Raw genomic sequence first — 21,419 nt, 5'->3', positions numbered from 1 at the left:
TGATGTAATGGTGAAGGTGCTGGCTTACAAACCAGGAGACTGAGTTCTAGTCTCGCTTTAAATGCCATCTTAGTGACTTTGGGCTTGTCAGTCCAACTCACCTTCCAAGGTTTCCATATTGTGGAAAATAGGTGGAGGAGGGAGTTTTAGGTGTGTTCATTTCCTTGAGTTAATTATAAAGCAATAAAGGTGGGATAAAAATCAGCTGCTCTAAGATCTAATGGCTTAGTTTCAAATACTACTAGTTTTCAATACAACAGAGAAGAGTTTTAACTGCTCTTCAGTTCTCCTGGTTGCTGGTCATGTGTGCCTCGGCTCACAAAATATACTAAGGAAAACCCCAACCATCTTACAGCTTCACATTGAAATCTGCACTGTAGAAAAATAGTAACCTGTCTTATGGGAGATGGATTATGTCGATCGTTTTCCAATCCTTCGGGTATGTTTTATGTTCTTAACGGTACTGTTCACTTTCTAAAACATTTTCTTGATTGGCGAAGCACAGAAATCAGCAATGACTAAAAACATGCCAGTATTAACATAACCGAATGTGATCACTGTAATTGTGTTTGTCTGCCTTACTAGGCCCACAGTGTTGTCGCGGTTGCTGGGGAATTTGGTGGTGAAAAACAAGAAGGCCCAGTTTGTGATGACGCAGAAACTGTTGCTGCTTCAGTACAGCTTCCCAGTGAGTATCACAGTAGGACAGTGGTTCCCAAACTTGGCAACTTTAAGACTTGTGGACTTCAACTCCCAGAATTCTCCAGCCGGCTGGAGAATTCTGGGAGTTGAAGTCCACAAGTCTTAAAGTTGCCAAGTTTGGGAACCACTGCAGTAGGGGAATGAAAGAGGTCAGTGAGGTGGACTGGAGTTACCCACTTTGGAAAAGATTGGGATCTTAAGGTAAAGGTAAAGGTTCCCCTCGCACATATGTGATAGTCGTTCCCGACTCTAGGGGGCGGTGCTCATCTCCGTTTCAAAGCCGGAGAGCCAGTGCTGTCCGAAGACGACTCCGTGGTCATGTGGCTGGCGTGACACAATACCGAAGGTTCACGGAACGCTGCATGCCTGTTGCCAAGCAGCCAAAGTTTGACCACATGGCCATGGGGACGTTGTGACAGTTGTAAGTATGTAAGGTCATAAATCACTTTTTCAATGCCACTTTGACTTTCACTAAATGTGTGGCAAGTCGAGGACTACATGTGCACCTTCAACCCGGCTAGCAAGTGCTTCTTGGGATGATGGTTTCTGGGGGTTTTCGGTGTCTAAACTCTCCGATTTGATTCCAGACCAAAGTGCTGCAGACTCTAATCGGCTACCTTGCCCTGGACACCACACGCCGTTCACTACTGACCAAAGTAAGCAGTGTATTTAATGGAAGGGATTTAAATGGTGGGCCTAAATACGGGGGAGGGTCGGAGGAAGCCATCCTTGTGGTCGCTTCATGGTCTGCAGGTGATGCTTCTCTCTCCTTGAGAGAGGCAGATGGGAGGCAGCATCAGAACTGGCGCCGGAGTTAATTCCAGAGTCAAATGGTCTCAATCTGGCCAGAAGATGCTTTGGATTCGCACGGCTCAATACATCGATAAAGAAAAGGGTAAAAGAAGTTGGTTGTTTAAAAGGATGACTCTTCCTCTTATTATTATTTTTTTTTCCTGCAACAACCACCTTCTTGAGCAGGTTGGGTTGAGAGGGAGGAAGCGATCCAAAGTTGCTCTGGGAGCTTGTGTGGCTGATTCTGGATTCGAACCTGAGTCTCGTTACTCTTGGTCACCTTAAAACACTCAAAAGAGCCATTTGGACACCTCTCCCACAGAAAAGAAAACACCAGGAGCCACAAAACCCTTTTGACATCCAAAAGGAAGATAACGCTATATATATTATACCTTTATGCTATGCATAAAAAAACTATAGTGTGTTACATTTATGAAATCAATTAATTGCTACAGAGAAAACAATTTTTTGTTGCATGCAACACAAACATTTGGAATTCAGAAAAAAAAAGATGGGTCGATAAATAAATAAATCAGGTGCCAGCGGGTATCGAACATTAGCGGTTGTGACGCATATTTTGAGCGACAGAGAGCCGCAGCAGAGGGATGAAAGAGCCACATGTGGCTCCGGAGCCGCAAGTTGCAGACTCCTGCTCTTGGGCCAGTCCCTTTACTGCTTCACTATGGTGGCTTTTCAAGGCGCTTCCCCTTCTTACATCTATATACATTTCTATAAATGGATAGATCACTCCTTGCCCTGTAAAAACGGCCCTGTGAAATATGTGGTGGATCTGTTCAAAAGCAAAAAAGATACTGGACAAAAACATATACGTGGTTGGGAAAAATGACAAAACAACAGATTTAATTTAAAACCAGAAATATTTCTATTGGGGATTCTACCCAGAAAATACAGTAAGGAAAATGCATATTTAGTTATCCATATATTAACTGCTGCTAGAATTGTATTTGCACAAAATTGGAAGAGTGAAGAAATACTTACAGATGAGAATGTGATTAGGAAAATATTAGAATGTGCGGAAATGAATAGATTAACGCTGGCAATTAAGGAGAAAGAGCAAACTGAATGCTGTATGGTATGGGATCTATTTTACCAATGGCTAAATAATAAAAATGGAAGTTAGAAATAGAGAAACAAAATAAAGAAGATATGTTGAAAGAGATAAGTAACTATTATGACTAGTATGTTGAATATTATTATGTTAATATTGTAGAATTAATATGTGGAGTGTTATAAAGATTGCAGAAACAATATTAATTTAATGAAGGATGTTGTAATTTTGATTATTGTTTAACAACGATATTTGTATCCAGACAACAGACTGTTTACCTGAAGTTGGAATGATTATATTAAAAATTTTTTTAAAAAGTATTACTGAAAAGAACTGCCCTGTAAGGTAGGGTGTGTTGACAGATCAGGAGTGACCCAAAGTAGATCAAGGTGGACTTGAATTTGGGATCCCCCTGGTGCCAGTCTAGCATCTTCAGCAGGAAACCTGCCTGCCTCTCTTCCTTCGGACCCAAAGGGATGGGATGGGATGGGACAGAGCCGAAAGCCACTCGGTCCTGATGCTGAGCTTCTGATGCAGATTCTAAGAGAGCTGCTGGAGACCTGGAGTAGCAGCAGTGCTGTGAAACATGCCCCAGCCGAGCAACAGCTGTACATCAGCAAGGCCATCCTTCTCTGTCTCTCTCACCTGGAAGAAGAGGATCTCTCAACCAGCCGACAAGGTAAAAGAGGCAGAAGAGGACTTTGGAGAAAGGATGAGGGCAGAATTGGCTCCTTTCCTTATTAATGTTCTGACTGAGGCTTCCCAAGAGCATGGAGCAAATTCCTTGTCCCAACAAAAACTCCTTTTATTAGTTGACTGTAAATTCTGCTCATTCACATCCAGCGAAGTCTTTCAAGGGAGGATTTACAGTCACAGACCTTATCTTGCTTGGAGAGCTGCCAGGCCGATATCTGCAAAACTTGGCAAGGAGTCTCAGAGAGTCACCAACCAATTAAGTGAACTAATTGTCTTCTGCAAACTCCACTCCTCTTTTCTTTCCTCTGGGAGGGGCCATTCATCGTCCACCTGTGGCCTTACTCCCAAGTCAACCCCTGTTCTTTAATTCTTCCCTTCGTCTTGCAACTCTGCATGCGCACACTGGGAACAGGCTCCAGCTGTTTGTCTGCCTCACTGATGTCCGATTCAGAAGGCAGCTGATAACTGGCATACGGCTCTGGCCCCCTCTCTGCCTCCGACACAGAGCCCTCATCAGAGCCTTCCCCAGACTCCATGTTCCTCCCCAACCTCCTCAATGTCCCAATTTGCTGCTTGCTCCTCAGGCGGGCCACAACACTTAGAGCCATTGGCAGCCCATCCTTCTCAATCCCTCCCTTCTTCCCTCCCCAAATGTCTTTAGCCAAAATATAAGTGGGAGGAACCAGAGAATGGTTGGGAGAAAAGCTCCATAAAGTGAGCACTTGGTAGGAAGTGCTGAAAGTTGCACTCAAGACGTTTTATGGATATGTTGATCTGGCCTGAACTCCACCTCTTCTGGCTTGCCTTTCTAGAGCTCCTTACCATCCTGATGGAGGGAATGAAATGCCACCTGGACAGTAATTTGCCCCGGATCCGCCGGTTGGGCATGGTCGTAGCAGAAGGTGTCAGCGCCAAGATAACGCCGGAAGGGCCCGCCTTGGTGTTTCAGGCAAGCGGTTAGAGTGATTTCTCTGTTGTGATTTTGTTGCAAAAACAGCACAAAGAAACCCCACTTAAATGTGTGGAAGGAAAGCACTTTCTTCCCTCTGCTTCTTGATCTTTGTTGAGAGATTTCTGGCTGGGTTGGAGGCCCTGTGAAGCCATGAGTCAGCTGTGAGCCTCAGGATGGGCGCTGTCTCTTGAGCAAAATCATTACAGGAGAAAACTTGGCTTCCACTTTTAAGCAATGCCATTTTCCTATTGTATCTGAACTTGGGAAACTAATTGATTAGGTTAAGCCGGAATCAGACTGCTGCAGGCGAGATACCTTGATCGTAACTGTTCTGACCTAGGCTTCCCCAGTAGCACGAAGCCGAGCCCTCGTCCCGATAAACCCCTTTTATTTAATTTACAGTGAATTCCTCTCCAGAAAATACTTTCCTCTCCCACAGTCTTTCAAGATAGTTCACAATTACCAACCTTTATGAGGTTTGGAGAGTAGCCAGGCTGAGATTTTTCAGATGCCGCGATACTTGGCAAGAATGCAGGAATGAACTGTCTCCTGCAAACTCCACTCCCCTTTCGCTCACTGATGTCTGACTCTGAAGGCAGCTAATAACTGGCATACGGCCCTGGCCCCCTCTCTGCCTCCGACACAGAGCCGCTCATCAGAGCCTTCCGCAGACTCCAGGACTGGCCCAGGTTCCTCCCCAACCTCCTCACTCTCCGAATCTGCTGCCAGTTCTTCTGGCGGGCCACAACAATAACTGTGGCTTCTTTCAAAACTGTACTTTAGGAATAGTCAGTTTATTGATGGCTGAAAATTTTTTGATGACAAAATGATCCCCATTTTGATCACTAAGGTTGGTAGTGTCAGAATGGCGGTGGGTTGCAAAATCTCAGGGAGCTTTCTTACCAGAAAGGAGTGGATCCCTGTTTCTGTTAACTATAGGTAGTCCTCGACTTACAGCAGTTCATGTAGTGACTGTTCAAAGTTACGACCTCACTGAAAAAAAGTGACTTATGAGCGTTTTTCACATTTACGACCTTTGGCGCATCCCCATGATCATGCAATCAAAATTCAGACCACTGTAACACGATTGCACTTGTATACTGTTGCTCTTTAATCCCAGTGTAAAAATAGGACAAGCTGAATATATTAATAGATAGTAGAAATACACCGAAGGGAGGAGTAGAGGAAAAGAAGAAAGGGGGGTAGAGAGGGTGGGAGAGAGGATTGGAGGGAGGGTGAGAAGGAAGGGAGGGAGTGTATTGGGAGAGAGGCATGGTAGAGGGGGAGGGGAAGTAGGGTAGAGAGGAATGATGGTGGGAAGGCGGAAAGTTGGAGGGGGGCGAAAGAAAGGGTGTATGGAGGGTTGAAGAGGTACATTGGGTTTCTATTTTGGGGGGTATTATTGACAAGAGGAATGGCTGTGTTTATTGTTTAATGTTATATGGCCCCGGTTCTGTACAGTATATGTGTGACTGTAAGAAAATGGAAATGGAAAATAAAACAAACTATATAAGAAAAAATTCAGACCACTGATTCATACTTATGACCGTTGCTGTGCCTCCAGGTCATGTGACCCCCCCTCCTTTTGCGACTTTCTGACAAGCAAAGTCAATGGGGAAGACAGGTTGACTTAACATATCAACTGCAGTGATTCACTTAACAACTGAGACAAGAAAGATTATAAAACAGGGCAAAACTCACCGAACAAACGTCTCACTTAGCAACAGAAACATTGGGCTCAGTTATGGTCGTAAGTCGAGGACTGCCTATATAATCTTCCTGCTGTATGCTCAACAGCCATTTTCTGCAACGAAGCATCGAATCCAGGTTACTGAATTAGGACTTGTGCTGATACTTTCCCCCCAAAAAACTAACCTCTTTAACAAATTTGAATTGTTAACATGTTGAATGTTTCAGTATGAAGAAGACGATGAGATTAAAGAACTGAAATCCTTGCTAACCCGAAGACTGGAAGAGACGCCAGACCCCGAGCCCCTTAACCCTGGGTAAGGTTTAGCTTCATTCTTTGGGGTTTCACGTGATATTCATATGTCCGAATTTGTGGCATAAATTGATCCGTATGTCCGAATTTGTGGCGTAAATTCAAATCCAGAAAACATACACATATATTCAGACACACACTGATTCATCTGGCAGTCAGCAGAAGTGTCCTGCAGTGCTCCACTCTAACCACTGTGCCACCACGGCTCAGATGATAGAGGAAGCCAATAGGAATTTAGTAGGTTTAGGAGTAGAGATGCTGAGCCAGAAATGTCTGTGAAAGTCAAACCAAGGGCAGAATCGTCTTGAGTTTCTTGAATGACCTTATGGCATATTGAAAATCTTAAAAGCATAACCAGAAATCATCCACCATGTCAAGTGAATTGTGGGCTAAGAACGTCATCCTAAAGAATAACATTTTGAAATCCCATTTTTCCTCTTACAGGGACAGCACCCACAACGTGACAGCCAGTGCGGTTCTACAGTCCAATGCGACACCACCAGACCTGGATGCCTCTGAAGAAAAGGGAGTTGATTCAGAGCTTGATAGGTAAGCTAAAGAATGGCACAGGCAGTCCTCAAAGGTACGGCCACAATTGAAGCCGAAATTTCCATTGCTAAGCAAGGAAATGAGTTATGTCATATTTTACAATCTTTTCTGCACTGTTGTTAAGCAAATCATGGCTGCAGTTAAATGAACGATGCCATTAAGCAAATCTGGCTTCCCTTGTTGACTTGGCTTGTTGGTGTTGTGGCCCATCAGTGGCCAGCGGAGCTGGCAGCAGGTTTGGACAGTGAGGAGGTTGGGGAGGAACCTGGGCCAGTCCTGGAGTCTGGGGAAGGCTCTGATGAGGGGTCTGTGTCGGAGGCAGAGAGGGGGCCAGGGCCATGTGCCAGTTATCGGCTGCCTTCAGAGACAGACATCAGTGGGGCAGAAGAACAGCTGGAGCCTGTTCCCAGTATGCGTATGCACAGAGTTGCCAGACGAAGGGAACAGCTAAGGAACAAGGGTTGACTTTAGAGTAAGGCCACAGGGGGACAATGAATGGCCCCTCCCAAAGGAAATAAAAGAGGAGCGAAAGAGGAGTGGAGTTTGCAGGAGACAATTAGTTTGCTTAATTGGTTCGTGACTCTCCGAGGCTCCTTGCCAAGTTGTGCAGATATTGGCTTGGCAGCTCTCCAAGCCAGATAAGGTCTGTGACTATAAATCCTCCCTTGAAAGACTTTGCTGGATGTGAATGAGCAGAATTCACAGTCAATTAATAAAGGGATTTTGTCGGGACCAGGAGTTTGCTTCATGCTCTCGGGAAGCCTCGGTCAGAACAGTTGGAGGCCAGCTAGGAAGGTCACAACTGGTGATCAGACAACCTCGGGACAATGCAACTGTCGTAAAGTCATGCCAGTTGCCAAGTGCCTGAATTTTGTTCCTCTGACCATGGAGATGGCACAACAGTTGTGTGAAAACTGACCATCAATCAATTTATTTTTCAGTCTTGGTGTAACTTCAAACACTCACTAAACAAATGGTTGTAAGTCAAGTCCATTGTTAAGAAACAACAGGCTTTCTCTACAGGTAGTCCTGAATTTACAACAGTTCATTTAGTGACTGTTCAAAGTTACAACAGCACTGAATAAATGACCGTTTTTCACACTTACGACTGTTGAAGCATCCCCATCGTCATGTATTCAAAATTCAGACACATTCATGACGGTTGCAATGTCAGTTCACGTGATCCCCTTTTGCGACCTTCTGACAATCCAAATCCACAGGGAATCCAGATTTGCTTAACGACCGTCTTCCTAACTTAATAACTGCAAGGATTCACTTAACAACGGTGGCAAGAAAGTTCGTAAAATGGGACAGAAACTCACTTAATAAATGTCTCGTTTAGCCACAGAGACGTTGGGCTCCACTGTGGTTGTAAGTCAGGGACAAAACAGTTGCTGGCCGTGTGTATGAATTGAGACACTGTGACGAATCTTCTTTTCCCGGATTCCTTTTGCAGCGATGATGACCTCGTCCCTTACGACATGTCACAGGATAAAGAGCTGAAGAAAACCAGAGCTCCCACCTATATCAGGGACTGTTTTGAAAGTAAGAGAAGAAGGAAGAAACAGAAGTGTGTGTGGGGGGGTGTCTTGGGATTCTTTTCGTCTGGCTGATGAGAATTGTTGATCTCTCTGTGTCACAGGGCTCAGATTTACAACTTGCTGGGTTTGTCATCCCCTGGATAAAGTACCGTATTTTTCGGAGTTTAAGACGCTCTGAAGTATAAGACGCACCTAGCTTTTGGGGAGGAAAAGAAGAAAAAAAAATCTGCCTCTGCCTCCCAGCTATTTGCCTCCTTGGAGCAAGGAGCAAACAGCAAACAGCCTGTTTCAGCTTCAGCAGTGCTTGATTAGCACAAACAGCTGATTGTCAGTTGGATCGGCCTCCTGACAATCAGCTGTTTTAGGCTGCAGGGATTGCCATAGCGTATTGCCACCTGCGCGCACCCCGTTTTCAGGCTCCCGTTTTTGACCTCTGCGTGCACCATTTTCCACCCATTCCAGGTGGCGGGGATCAGAATGGGTGGAAAATGGTGCGCATGGAGGCCAAAAACAGGACGTGTGGAGCCTGAAAACGGGGTGCGCGCAGGTGGCAATACGCTATATTGGAAACTACCTGGTTCCATTTGGCAGTGTAATTGGTCATCATAAGTCCTTGGCAGTTACAAACAAAAGACCCTTTCTACGTTCTCTTTGCTAATCCTTTTTTGATGGTACTTAAATTGAAAGCTGGAGGGCAAACTCTGTGTTGCAACCATCCTGTAAGGACAGTAGGAAGTTCCTTCTGAGAAATAAGCCATTCCTTTTCTTAGTTGTGAGCCGCCGCGGTGGCACAGTGGTCAGAATGCAGTACTGCAGGCTACTTTCTGCTGATTGCCGGCTGACTGCAATTCAGCAGTTCGAATCTCACCAGGCTCAAGGTTGACTCAGCCTTCCATCCTTCCGAGGTGGGTAAAATGAGGACCCAAATTGTTGGGGGCAATACGTTTACTCTGTAAATCACTTATAGAGGGCTGGAAAGCGGTATATAAGTCTTAAGGGCTCTTTCTATTGCTATTAGTCTGGAATTTGACACAGCCAATTGTCCTCGTAGCCTCCTCTGCGTTTTTCACATGGCCTTTTTCTGTTTCTTCAGTCCTGACCGGACCGGAAGATGTTGAAAAATACGAAGCCGCTTTGGGCGTCCTGGAAACTCTGATCCGAAGGGACACAGCTACTGCTCAAGAGGTAAATGCAATTCACACCTCTTTGCATCACAGTTCGGATGCCTGTTTTTGGCCTTTTGATCAAAGATTCTTTTATTACATTTTCATTTTCCTTTATACAATCACTTAAATACTGTGCAGTTAAAAAAAAAAGAAGCAATAAACAATTCATAACACTTCTATCCTACATACACCCTTCCTTCTACCCCTCCAACTTTCATTTCTCCCTTCCAACAATCCCCTCTTCTACTTCCCCTCCCCCTCAGCCATTCCTTTCTCCCCTTCCCACCATCTCACCCTCCTTACATTCCCTTCTCACTCCCTCTTAATTCCCCCCTCTTCTTTCCCTCTACACCTCGCTTCGGTGTATTTCTAGTATTCATTGGTCTATTTGTTTTGTACTAAAACAAAAGAAAAATAAAAGGAAAAGAAAGAAGAAAAGAAAAAAAAAGAAAAAAAAGCAACAGTATCCAAGTGCATTCATTGTTCTGAAAATTGAGTCTATATTTCCACCCTCCCACCCACCCACCCCCTGAACCCCCCTCCCTGACCCCCTTCCGACTTCCCAGGTCCCATTCCCGGCATCGTTCTTTATCAAGCAAAGTCTGGAGTATATTGAAACCAAATAGATTAGAAGTTACAAAATAATAAAAAATAAAAAAAAATAAAGAACAAAAAAGAAAAGAATAATAAAAAGAAAAAAAGGGGGGGAAACCCCCCCCCAAGAAAGAGAAGTCAATATACTCTCTAACATTAAACTCAGCTTCTCATTATTTTTAAAATCTTAAACAATGTCTTTACCTGCTTCCGCATATAAATTCTATACCTCCCATCCTGCCTTTACCCGTGTCCGCATATATATTTTATCCTCATCCATTGCTCCTCTCATATTTACTCCACCCTCGTGTAGACTCTCCAGATAATCTTTCTTAACCTTGTATTCAAATAACAATTTATACAAAAATCAGCTTACATTCTGGATCAAGGTAATCTAATTGAACTTTCACTACCCTTCCATCTACCCCACGCCACCCGACTCCATTCATCCCAAACCACAATCCAAGAAAACTACGATCTCCGCTCTCCTCGCCCCAAAGAATAGATCATGCGCAGTTTAAATTAAGATTCAAACAAGTCTTATATAAGTCCCATACAATATATGTCCAAATTCAGCACCGCTTCTTTCAGTCTCAATATCTCTTCATCGGTATACAGCTTTGTCATTTTATACCAGACAGGAGTCCTGAAATTTTATTCAAATTAAAAATTTAAGAAGTATTTTAAAGGCATAGCTGGATCTTTATTCTTTACTCTTCTGCCCTCCCGGAAGGGGAAAGCAACACCCTCCGCCTTGTAGCCACGTGTCCCGCTGCTTATCTTCTTCTTCTCCTTGTCTTTCTCCAAGTCCGGGTGAATCAGGAAGTCCCGCCTTCAGAGTTTTGTAGTAAAAATCTCGGGCTTCGCAAACAGAATTGAGACGATATTTTTGGTTCTCAAATGTGACTGTGATACCAGATGGCACTTCCCATTTATATTGTATCTGAGAATCCCTGAGTTTTTCAGTTAAGAAAGTGTAGTCTCTCCTTGCTCTTAATATTTGAGATGGTATTTCTTTAAAAACAATCAAGTCCTGTCCATCGATTCGCAGCCTGTTATTGTAGAACTTCTGTATTATCGCATTTCTGGATTCTCTTGTGGTGAAATATATAATTATGTCCCTCGGAAGCTGTCGTTGTTTTGCTACACACGAGTTCTGGCGATAAATTTTTTGAAATCTGCCAATCAAAGTTAAATCCCGGACTTCCCACCGAACGTCTGAAAGCCTCAAAAAAGGTCTGTTTCAAATTCTCCTGTTCCTTTTCACGCAATCCTCTGACTCTTATTGCAAACGCAGTCTTATTGTAATTTATCATAACGTGTTGTTTTTGAGCATTTTCAACTTCCTGTTGTAACATTTGAATTTTAGATGTCAAATTAGAATTAGCTTTTTCCAAAAGTTCCAATTTGTCCTCCATTTCAGAAACATAGTCTGTCATAACAGTCATAACTCTGATCATATCTTCCCTTGTTTGAGCAATCTTGGCGTCCAGTTTATCATATAAGTCCGATAAAAGTTGTTTAATTTCCTGTCTGAACTCTTTAAGGGTTTCAAAAAGAAATTCTTGCGTTAAGAGATCTCCAGTAGAGGGCGTGGGAGGCAAGGGCAGCGATTTTGTAACAATTTCTTGAGATGTATTATTAAGGAAACGCTTAGACTGCTTCGATTTGGGAGCCATTATAAAAAACGCACAAACAAACAAGCAAACAAACAAAGTCTCTGCTCCCCTCGGTTTTAAATGGGATACTATTTATAGACTTTTAACAGTTAATAAGGAGAAGTCTTCAGGAGAATAGAGCTGATTGAGTGTGTCATATATCAAACGCAGAAGCTATAAAATCGCCATCTTGTAACGCAGCTGGATAAGAAAGCCTTTTACAAAATTGAAGCTGGTTTTTTGAATAGTAATAAGAAAAAAATTTACAACTTCAAGTTAATATTTGGTTTTGAAGCCATTTCAAAATTTATCTGCCTGCAGTTAATAAAACTCTATTGCCTGAATATGCAGCTTTAAGTAAAGAGGCTGAGTTCCCCTTTTATTTTGAAGTTTAAGGCTTGGCAAAACTTTCAGTGAGTAAACATTGTAACAAGACCATTCAGCAGATTCATCACCATTTAACTTCCAGATAAGCAAAGTTAATGAAGGAGTAAAATTCTTGTAGAAATGAAACTAATTAAAAAGCTTCTGCTGGCCTATTGTGAAACCAAAACATATGATAAGCAATCTCTTTTGTTTTGAATTCTTGTGAATTCTTGTGAGAATTAACAAAAAGTGTTCATTATTACCGGAGAAACCAGCCCGCTCGGCGCCATTTTAAAAGCCTCTAAGTAAATAATTTTTCGGAGGAGAAAAAGAAAAGAAGCTAAAATGTTGATAAACAATTATTGTCCACGGAAAGGGATTCAGCTCGTGATAAGATTAAATCAAACAAAACTTTGAACTGAGTGGGGGAGACCTACTTTGTCCTGCACAAGGCAGTTTGAAATTCCCAGCACGGACAGCCGTTCTGCCTTGGGCTAGCCCCCCTTTCCCTGCAAGCACAAAAGCTGCAAAAATCGAAGAGCATTTGCGAGCAAAACAATTTCTTCTTTCCTTCTTGCCTGAAGGATAAGAAAACCTGATAAGACGTCAGATGGAAGATCCTCTAAACAGGTACGTAGCCAGGAATTCGGAGGCAGCTGATTTTTTTGCTGCCACCACCAGCAGGCTCCTCCCAGGAAGCCCCTGTTTTTGGCCTTTTGGAGGGGCGGCATTTTCAGGCCATTTTCGGCCTGAAAACAGCACACAAAACAGCCTGAAAATGCCCCCCAAATGGCCTGGGAAACAGCCCGAAAACGGACCGAAAAATGACCTATTTTTTGGGAGCATTTTCTGGTGCTCCAGCGCCCACGAAGAGCAGCTGGCGACGGAGTGTGCGCCCACAGAGAGGACTCTGCATGCCACCTCTGGCACCCATGCCAGAGGTTCTCCCATCATGGCTACCGCCAATTCAGGCTTATGAATTTATCCTGAATTAAACTGAACGTGTAGGGCGATTTCCATGGTAAATTCAGGATTGTGTTCCTTTTGCACAGATGAGCGTGGAACTGGCAAAAGTCTTGCTCCACTTGGAAGAGAGGAGCTACATTGAAAGCTTTGCGGGGCTTCGGCAAGGTGCTTTGGTGGCCGTTACCGTCGCAGACCCCGTCCGAGTAAGTCCTTGGGTTGACCGTTTGGGTGAAAGGATTTGCAACCTTGCAGTGAGGTTAGATAAGAAGCTGGGAGAAAGGGTGGAGAATTCTTGGCTTTCCATGGGGGTTGTGGAAAACTCAGCTAGCTTACTTCACACAAGGAAGGTCAGTTCAACATCTGGAGGGGTAGAAGGTTCCTCTTCCTATACTCCAGAGCAGTAGAAAGTCAGTGCTAGAAGGGCAGAGCTCATGAGTCTTTCTAGGAAGGAGCAAGGAAGATCTAAGACATAAAGGATCTTTACAGTTGCTACTGGAGTTCTTTGCCCTGTCTTTTGTACCTACTTTGTCGCTTATTGTTATGACCTAGACTCCCCCTAAAAGCAGGAGACAGAGTCCTGGTCCCGACAAAACCCCTTTTATTAAACAAATGTGGATTCCTCTCCTTCACCGTCAGCAAAGGCCTGGCAAACAGTCTTTCAAAGGTGTACAGTATTTATGAACACAGACCTTATCTATCTTGGAAAGCTGCCATGTAAATGTTTTCCAAATGAGGTGCTATGCAAGGAAAGACTGGGCACAGAGTCTCTGGGATTCACGGACAGATCTTCACACTCCTGAAACAAAGGGACGAAGGAATTGTTTTCTGCAAAAGCCCACTCCTCATTTGCTCCTCTTTTATTTCCTCTGAGAGGGGCCATTTACAATCCACCTGTGGCCTTATTTCCAAGTCGAGCCCAAGTTTCTAATAAGGGCTCAGTGGATAAGACGCTGAGCTTGTCGATCAGAAAGGTGGGCAGTTTGGTGGTTCGAACCCCTGTTCTTTAGCTGTTCCCTTCATCTGGCAATTCTGCACATGCACACACTGGGAACAGGCTCCAGCTGTTCCTCTGCCTCACTGATGTCTGACTCTGAAGGCAGCTGATAACTGTCAGATGGCCCTGGCCCCCTCTCTACCTCCGATGCAGAGCCCTCATCGGAGCCTTCCCCAGACTCCAGGACTGGCCCATGTTCCTCCCCAACCTCCTCACTGTGCGAATCTGCTGCCAGCTTCATTGGCAGGCCACAACACTCATGAAAATAAATAAAGGGAGAATTGAAAACAGCAGAAGTATATGAAAAACACCTGAAGAAATGTTTTGTCTCCTTGTTTTCCAGGTGGCCAAATACCTAACTTCAGAATTTTACTCCCTGAATTACAGTCTGTGTCAACGGATGGACATCCTGGATGTAGGTGACTCCCACTTTCAGAAACTATTTAAGTTGCAGTTACCGTATATACTCGAGTATAGGCCGACCCGAATATAAGCCGAGGCACCTAATTTTACCACAAAAAACTGGAAAAGTTATTGACTCGAGTATAAGCCTAGGGTGGGAAATGCAGCAGCTACCGGTAAATTTCAAAAATAAAAATAGATACCAATAATGTTTTTGAATATTTATTTAAAAGAAAAACAGTAAACTAGCGGTGTATTCAATGAAATACTTCACTCACCTCATGATGCTGATGTCCCGCTGTGATGATGATGTCCCGTGCAGCCGCGGGAGCGATGTCCCGCCTCCTATGACACACAGCACAGTGATTCCTATCATTGGATCACTGTACCAGAGGAGGTGGGACATCGCTATGTGGCTGCTTGCCATAACAAGGAGGAGGTGGGACATCGTTGCAGAGCGGCAGGAGGGGGAGGAAGGGGAATCGTAAGACAGCCCTGCATTACATTAGAACGTGAGGAGGGGGGATGGTGCGGTGCGCGCTGCGTGGCAAACTGACACAGAGGGAGGGGAAACTCACAGGGGCACTGGGCCATTCACGAGTGTCACCCAGCGGCATGGCCCCGCCCCTTTTTCTCCTCCATTTCGGGCAAATTTTTCACTGACTCGAGTATAAGCCGAGGCGGCTTTTTTCAGCCCAAAAAGTGGGCTGAAAAACTAGGCTTATACTCGAGTATATACAGTACTTTAAATTGGTGGCTAAGATGCTGAGCTTGTCGATCAGAAAGGTCGGCAGTTCAGCGGTTCGAATCCCCAGCACTGCATAATGGAGTGAGCTCCCGTTACTTGACCCAGCTTCTGCCAACCTAGCAGTTCGAAAGCACGTAAAAAACGCAAGTAGAAAAATAGGAATCATCTTTGGTGGGAAGGGAACAGCGTTCCGTGCACCTTTCGCATTGAGTCATGCCAGCCACTTGACCACGGAGACGTCTTCGGACAGCGCTGGCTCTTCAGCTTTGAAACGCAGATAAGCACTGCCCCCTAGAGTCGGGAACGACTAGCATGCATGTGCGAGGGGAACCTTTACCTTTATTAAAGTTTCTACTGGGAAGATCTGTACAGCAAAGGGATGGTCCACCTATGGGGGTGGTGAATTCTCAATTTTTGGAGAGGCTGATAGTTACCTGCTGGGGATGGTTTAATTCAGTTCAATTCAACCTTGACAGCTTTAGGATGCTTGTTGTGGCTATCTTTCCACTTCATACGGTTTCTGGTTTCTCCATCAGGTGTTGGCCATGTCTGCCCAGGAATTGTCTCGGCCATCTTCATCTCCCTCAAAACCAAATGCCAGCACCCCCAGTATCCAAATCATCTCTCCTCGCTCTTCTTCTCCAGACTGGAAGAAAGTGGTGGATGAAAGGATCCGAAGCAAAACCCGAAGGTTTGCAAAGGTGAGCCAGGAAAATCCATTGAGTTTAACCTTTAACCTCAGCAATCTCTTAAGCATCCCACAACCGCCCAGGGTGAATGAGTTATGCTGGTACACACACATGCACATCCATGAGCCGAAGGACAGAGGATGGAAGTAGTGATCTTCCTCCCATATTTGGGCATACCGAGGGTTGTAAAATCTAAATAGATACCTTTCACCCTGGCTGGCTGATAAGGAGTCGAGCTCTGTGGCTCAATGGTTAACACATCTGCCTTAGAGGCAATACAGCACAGGCTCGATTCCCAGTAAGGGTATGGCTAGCTGATGAGAGCTAAATAGCTTGAAATAGATCTATACTAGTCTCCCTTTATTTATTTATCAGCACAAATATAACAAATGTAACAAAAAGGCAACAGTTAAAAAAATATTGGGTTCTGTCTGGATGGTCTCTTGTGACGAGCTGAAGGACAGAGAATGGAAGTAGTGATCTTCCTCCCATATTTGGGCATACTGGGGGTTGTAAAATCTAAAGATAGATAGATAGATAGATAGATAGATAGATAGATAGATAGATCAGTGTTTTTCAACCTTTTTTGTGCAAAGGCACACTTTTTTCATGAAAAAAATCACGAGGCACACCACCATTAGAAAATGTTAAAAAAATTTAACTCTGTGCCTATATTGACTATATATAAAGTGTTTTTCCCACGGCACACCTTACACTATGTCACGGCACACTAGTGTGCCACGGCACAGTGGTTGAAAAACACTGATAGATAGATAGATAGATAGATAGATAGATAGATAGATAGATAGATAGATAGATAGATAGATAGATAGATAGATGATAGATAGATAGATAGATGATAGATAGATAGATACCCTATTGCCGGTGTCTCTTCTCGCCTCTTATCCAATCCTTATTCTTTGTCTGATATAGGGCCGGTCCCAAGCAGAACAGATGGGCACTCCTAACCAGTTTGCTCCAGTTGCTGGGCATTTTTTCTTCCCGCTTCTTCGGAACTTCGACAGGTGAGGCCGCCTCAATCTTCATGTCCTTTCGGATCAGATTTCCTCTTAGGGATGCAGCTGCTTTAATGAGTTGCAGATCACATACAAGCCAGGGAAGTTCTGCAGCTGGTTTTAATGGGCCACGAGCCGGAACTGTGTATCTAGCAATAGCAATAGCAGTTAGACTTATATACCACTTCATAGGGCTTTCAGCCCTCTCTAAGCGGTTTACAGAGTCAGCATATTGCCCCCAACAATCCGGGTCCTCATTTTACCCACCTCGGAAGGATGGAAGGCTGAGTCAACCTTGAGCCGGTGAGATTTGAACAGTCGAACTGCAGTCATCTGAAGTAGCCTGCAGTGCTGCACTCTAACCACTGCGCCACCTCGGTATCTGCATGTTTTCCGTAATTCTGAAGCGTTGCACAACCCTTGCAAATCCTCTACCACAAATTGTGTGATCACCCTAGCCTATTACATCAGGGATGGGGGAAACTATGGCCCATGCTGGCTGGCTCAGGAATTCTGGGAGTTGGAAGTCCCAAGAGTCATAAAGGGGCCATAGTTCCCCACCTCTGTATTACCTTGAGCTTCAAACAATTTGAGGTGAACCCACCGAGTGTAACAGTTGCCCGGCCCATGGCTTGCTAAACCAATCAAAATGTTCACTTTCTCTCTGCTTTCCAGGCCTCTGACCACCTTTGACCTTTTGGGGGACGATCACATGGTATTAGGACGACTGGTGCACACGTTGGCAATTCTCGTGTACTTTGCTGTCCATGCTGCGGTGAGAAGAACGGAGAGTGCTCTCATGTGGTCTGAAAGCCCTTAGTGGCCTGTGCTTCCTCTCCTATTGGGGGTTATGGGAACCTTCAGAGTGTCAGCACAGCCCCATCCTTTGGGGTCACGCCTTTGCCTGAAACCAAGGCCTTAGGTACAGCGGACATGCCAGTGGTGGGATTCAAATAATTTAACAACCTGTTCTCTGCCCTAATGTCCAGCTGTGTAGGCGTGGACCAGTGGTCATGTGTTCTGACACACACCCCCTCTTCCCACACCAACACACTCCGAGTCAAAGATACTTTCCGGAATTTATTAACAGACGGATAGGTCCTTGGCAGCAAACCGGCACAGATAAGCCGTGGCAGCAATCCAACACAGATAAGTCTTGGCAGCAATCCAGCCTGCCAAGCTCACAATTCTGTTCTCCAACATTAGTTCCTGTGTTGACTTCTGCAAGAGGGGCGTGTGCACAAGCAGTCCTTATTATAGTCTGGAGAGGAGCCTAATGACCACCAGCTGAGTGCAATTACCTCCTGTACTTGCGCAACTGTTCCTGACGCCTATTAGCTCTTCGGTGCCGGGCACCCAGGAACAACTCACTGCTGGCGTCCGGATCACTCTCCCTTGTCTCCTCCCCACTGGTCCAAGGCTCAGCGCCTCCTGGTGGCCAACCAGCCTCTCTGCGCCCTGCTCGGAGTCGGAACCCTGTCCAGGGTCCTCCACATCCTCCAGAGCCAACTCATAGGGCCCCTTGCTGTTGGAGTCTGGTGGCAGCTCCAATGGCTCCTGCTGGGCCACAACATCATGTGACGGTGTGGGCGTAGCCAACTTAAGTCACTCACGTCAATGGGCTCTTTGCTTTAGCTGTTACAATGTAATAAGGGTTAACCGGAGAGGCAGTTTCTGTAAGCAGGGCAATAAAGATTAGGCTAGAAACAACACCAGAATGTTTCCTTCTTGCCTTCCTTCCAGGATTAGTCCTGTAAAAAGGGGGGAAAAAACCAAAAGGAGATTTCTTCCAACAACCGGTTCTCCGAACTGCTTAGAAAGTTAACAACTGGTTCTCCCGAATAGATGTGGACCGGCTGAATCCCATCACTGGGACATACCCATCTCAACTGCCGTAGAATTAAATAGCGGTTGAACCCTTCCCTTCGTGTTAGCTTTATCATCCTTTGGTTTTCCTATCTCAGAATGTCTGATGACTCCCTATCCCACTCTCTGGGTCTCCTTTGAGATTCTCCTTCTCTTTCTTGCTCACCTGGATTTTCTTCTGCGTTTCTCTCTCTCTCTTTTTTTTTTTTTGACAGGTAACACCTGCAATGGGAAAGGCATTGTTGGAATTTATCTGGGCTCTGCGTTTCCACACCGACACGTAAGTTTTTGTGAAGACCTAAATCTGGGTTTTTCAACTTCAGGGACTTTTAAGATGGCTGGATGTCAACTCCCAGAATTCCCCAACTAGCAGAAACACTGACCTAGATGAATTTGAAAAGTACCGTATTTTTCGGAGTATAAGACGCGCTCCCCCCCCCCCCAAAGGAGGGTGAAAATTTGGGTACGCCTTATTCACCGTATGTAGCCCTGCCCTCCTGCCGGCCCCCACCCTTTGGCCTCTGCCTCCCAGCAATTTGCCTCCTTGCAGCAAACAGCCTGTTTTAGTTTCAGCTTCAGCACAGCCTGATTAGCACAAGCAGCTGATTGTTGGCCCATCAGCTGTTTCCAGCTGCAGGGATTGCCATTGCCTATTGCTGCCTCTGCGCACCCCATTTTCGGCCTCTGCACCCCATTTTTGACCTCTGCGTCCCCCTGTTTTCGGCGTCTGCGCACCCCATTTTCTGCCCATTCTGATCCCCGCCTTTTGGAACGGGCGGAAATGGGGCTCATGGAGGTGGCAATAGGCTATGGCAACCACTGCAGCCTGAAACAGCTGATCGCTGGGTGGCCCATCCAACCGACAATCAGTTGCTTGTGCTAATCAGGCTGTGCTGAAGCTGAAACTGAAACGGGCTGTTTACTGCAAGGAGGCAAATAGCTCGAGGCAGAGGCAGATTTTTTTCTTGTTTTCCTCTCCCAAAGCTAGTGGCGCAGTGATTAGAATGTAGTCTTGCAGGCTAACTCTTCCCACTGACAGCAGTTCGATCCTGATCGGCTCAAGGTTGACTCAGCCTTCCATCCTTCCGAGGTGGGTAAACTGAGGGCCCAGATTGTTGAGGGCAAAAGGCTGATTCTGTAACCCGCTTAGCGAGGGCTGTAAAGCACTGTAAAGTGGTATATAAGTCTAAGTGCTATTGCTATTGCTTTCCTGCATTCACCAGGGCATTTCTTTCTTCTGCAGATACGTGCGGCATGGCCTTTTGTCTTCAGTCTCCTCCATACTCCTCAGTGTACCTGCTGAGTACCTTCTGGACGACCTGACGGAGGAAATTCTAGAGACTCGAGTCTGGCTGGCAGGTGAGAAGAAGCTGGGGAAAACGGGCCATTGGGAAGGGGAGTGCTAGGAGGTTTTTGATGTGTTCGTTGAAGCTTTAGATAGGCACACCTCATTTTCAGCGCCAACCTGACACCACTGCTAGGGGGAGACGTCATTGTGGCCAGAAGCACTGCTAAGCCCAACCAAAGCATTTATGTGTGCAAATGCAGCCGTAACCAAGGATGAGAAACCGAAGTTTGAATACACTTCTTAAAAGTATCTTAGCTAACCTTTTTCTTAAACAATGTGTGTTCCCCTCACACATATGTGCTAGTCGTTCCCGACTCTAGGGGGCAGTGCTCATCTCTATGTCAAAGCCAAGAGCCAGTGCTGTCCAAAGACGTCTCCGTGGTCATGTGGCTGGCATGATTAAATGCCAAAGGAGCATGGCACGCTGTTACCTTCCCACCAAAGGTGGTCCCTATTTTTCTACTTACATTTTTTACGTGCTTTCAAACTGCTAGGTTGGCAAAAGCTGGGACAAGTAATGGGAGCTCACTCCGTTACGTGGCGCTAGGGATTCGCCAAAGTGCGGCTCTTTAGTTCCTCTTCACTTTCTGCCATTTAGAGTGGCATCATCTGAATATCTGAGGTTGTGGTTCCCCCAGCAATCTTAATTCCAAATTAAGGCTACCTTCGCAATAAATACAAGTTCGGTCTTGGGCGGGCCAGTTTGATGCTGTGCGGAAGCCCATTTTCTCAGAATGGGAGAGCAAGTTAAACACATCCAGCTAGGCTGATTTCTCCCGGCATTCCAGAGTGAAGGAGAAAACATCCCACACTGGGAGGTAATGGATGATGGGATCTTCCGTGTGCCCAGAAGGTCACCAAGCAGGGGGCCTGGACCACCACTCACTCCTGAAGGGTGAGATGCCAGGAATAAGCAGGAAGCAAGACGGCTTCCCACGGGGGGGAAGGACGGAGAGGAAGTAATGTTTGACAGAGCCGGTCCTTTGATCCCTGCCTCGGAACCCATCTCCTGTGCCCTTAAAAGGGAAGAGGCCAGCAAAAGTCCTCCTTTCCCATGACACAGTGGAGAAAGCGGCTTTCCTCCTCCTCTGGGCCGTCCTCGCTGAGTCAGCGATATCTTTCCTGCGTCGGAGCTGAAAGGAGCAAGAGTTGCATTCGGACCAGTCAGGGACAAAAACGGGGCATTAGATGATGTGGGTGGAACAGTTTTGTCTCATGGGGAGCGCAAAATTCAAAAATAGGGCCTCCTGCTGTCAACCCTGAAGCCATTTTGGGATCTTCTGCAGGGCTGGTTGGAGCTGTG

The 21,419-nt window shown here is 45.4% G+C and overlaps 1 protein-coding gene across 1 annotated transcript in view; it reads left to right on the top strand.

The window, feature by feature from the left end:
- Positions 1–21,419, top strand: part of TELO2 (telomere maintenance 2) — a 35,687-nt gene that overhangs the window by 8,412 nt on the left and 5,856 nt on the right. The window contains exons 6-20 of the mRNA XM_032230432.1: positions 586–688; positions 1,290–1,358; positions 3,101–3,242; positions 4,072–4,208; positions 6,129–6,217; positions 6,658–6,762; positions 8,219–8,307; positions 9,397–9,488; positions 13,140–13,256; positions 14,391–14,462; positions 15,734–15,898; positions 16,820–16,911; positions 17,578–17,677; positions 18,984–19,048; positions 20,012–20,127. Coding sequence (XP_032086323.1) covers positions 586–688; positions 1,290–1,358; positions 3,101–3,242; positions 4,072–4,208; positions 6,129–6,217; positions 6,658–6,762; positions 8,219–8,307; positions 9,397–9,488; positions 13,140–13,256; positions 14,391–14,462; positions 15,734–15,898; positions 16,820–16,911; positions 17,578–17,677; positions 18,984–19,048; positions 20,012–20,127 — 1,553 coding nt within the window. The remainder of the gene's footprint in view (positions 1–585; positions 689–1,289; positions 1,359–3,100; positions 3,243–4,071; positions 4,209–6,128; positions 6,218–6,657; positions 6,763–8,218; positions 8,308–9,396; positions 9,489–13,139; positions 13,257–14,390; positions 14,463–15,733; positions 15,899–16,819; positions 16,912–17,577; positions 17,678–18,983; positions 19,049–20,011; positions 20,128–21,419) is intronic.

Source organism: Thamnophis elegans, chromosome 14 (assembly GCF_009769535.1).
Source record: "Thamnophis elegans isolate rThaEle1 chromosome 14, rThaEle1.pri, whole genome shotgun sequence".
Lineage (NCBI taxonomy): Eukaryota > Metazoa > Chordata > Lepidosauria > Squamata > Colubridae > Thamnophis > Thamnophis elegans.
This window is presented reverse-complemented; position numbering and strand designations above follow the sequence as displayed.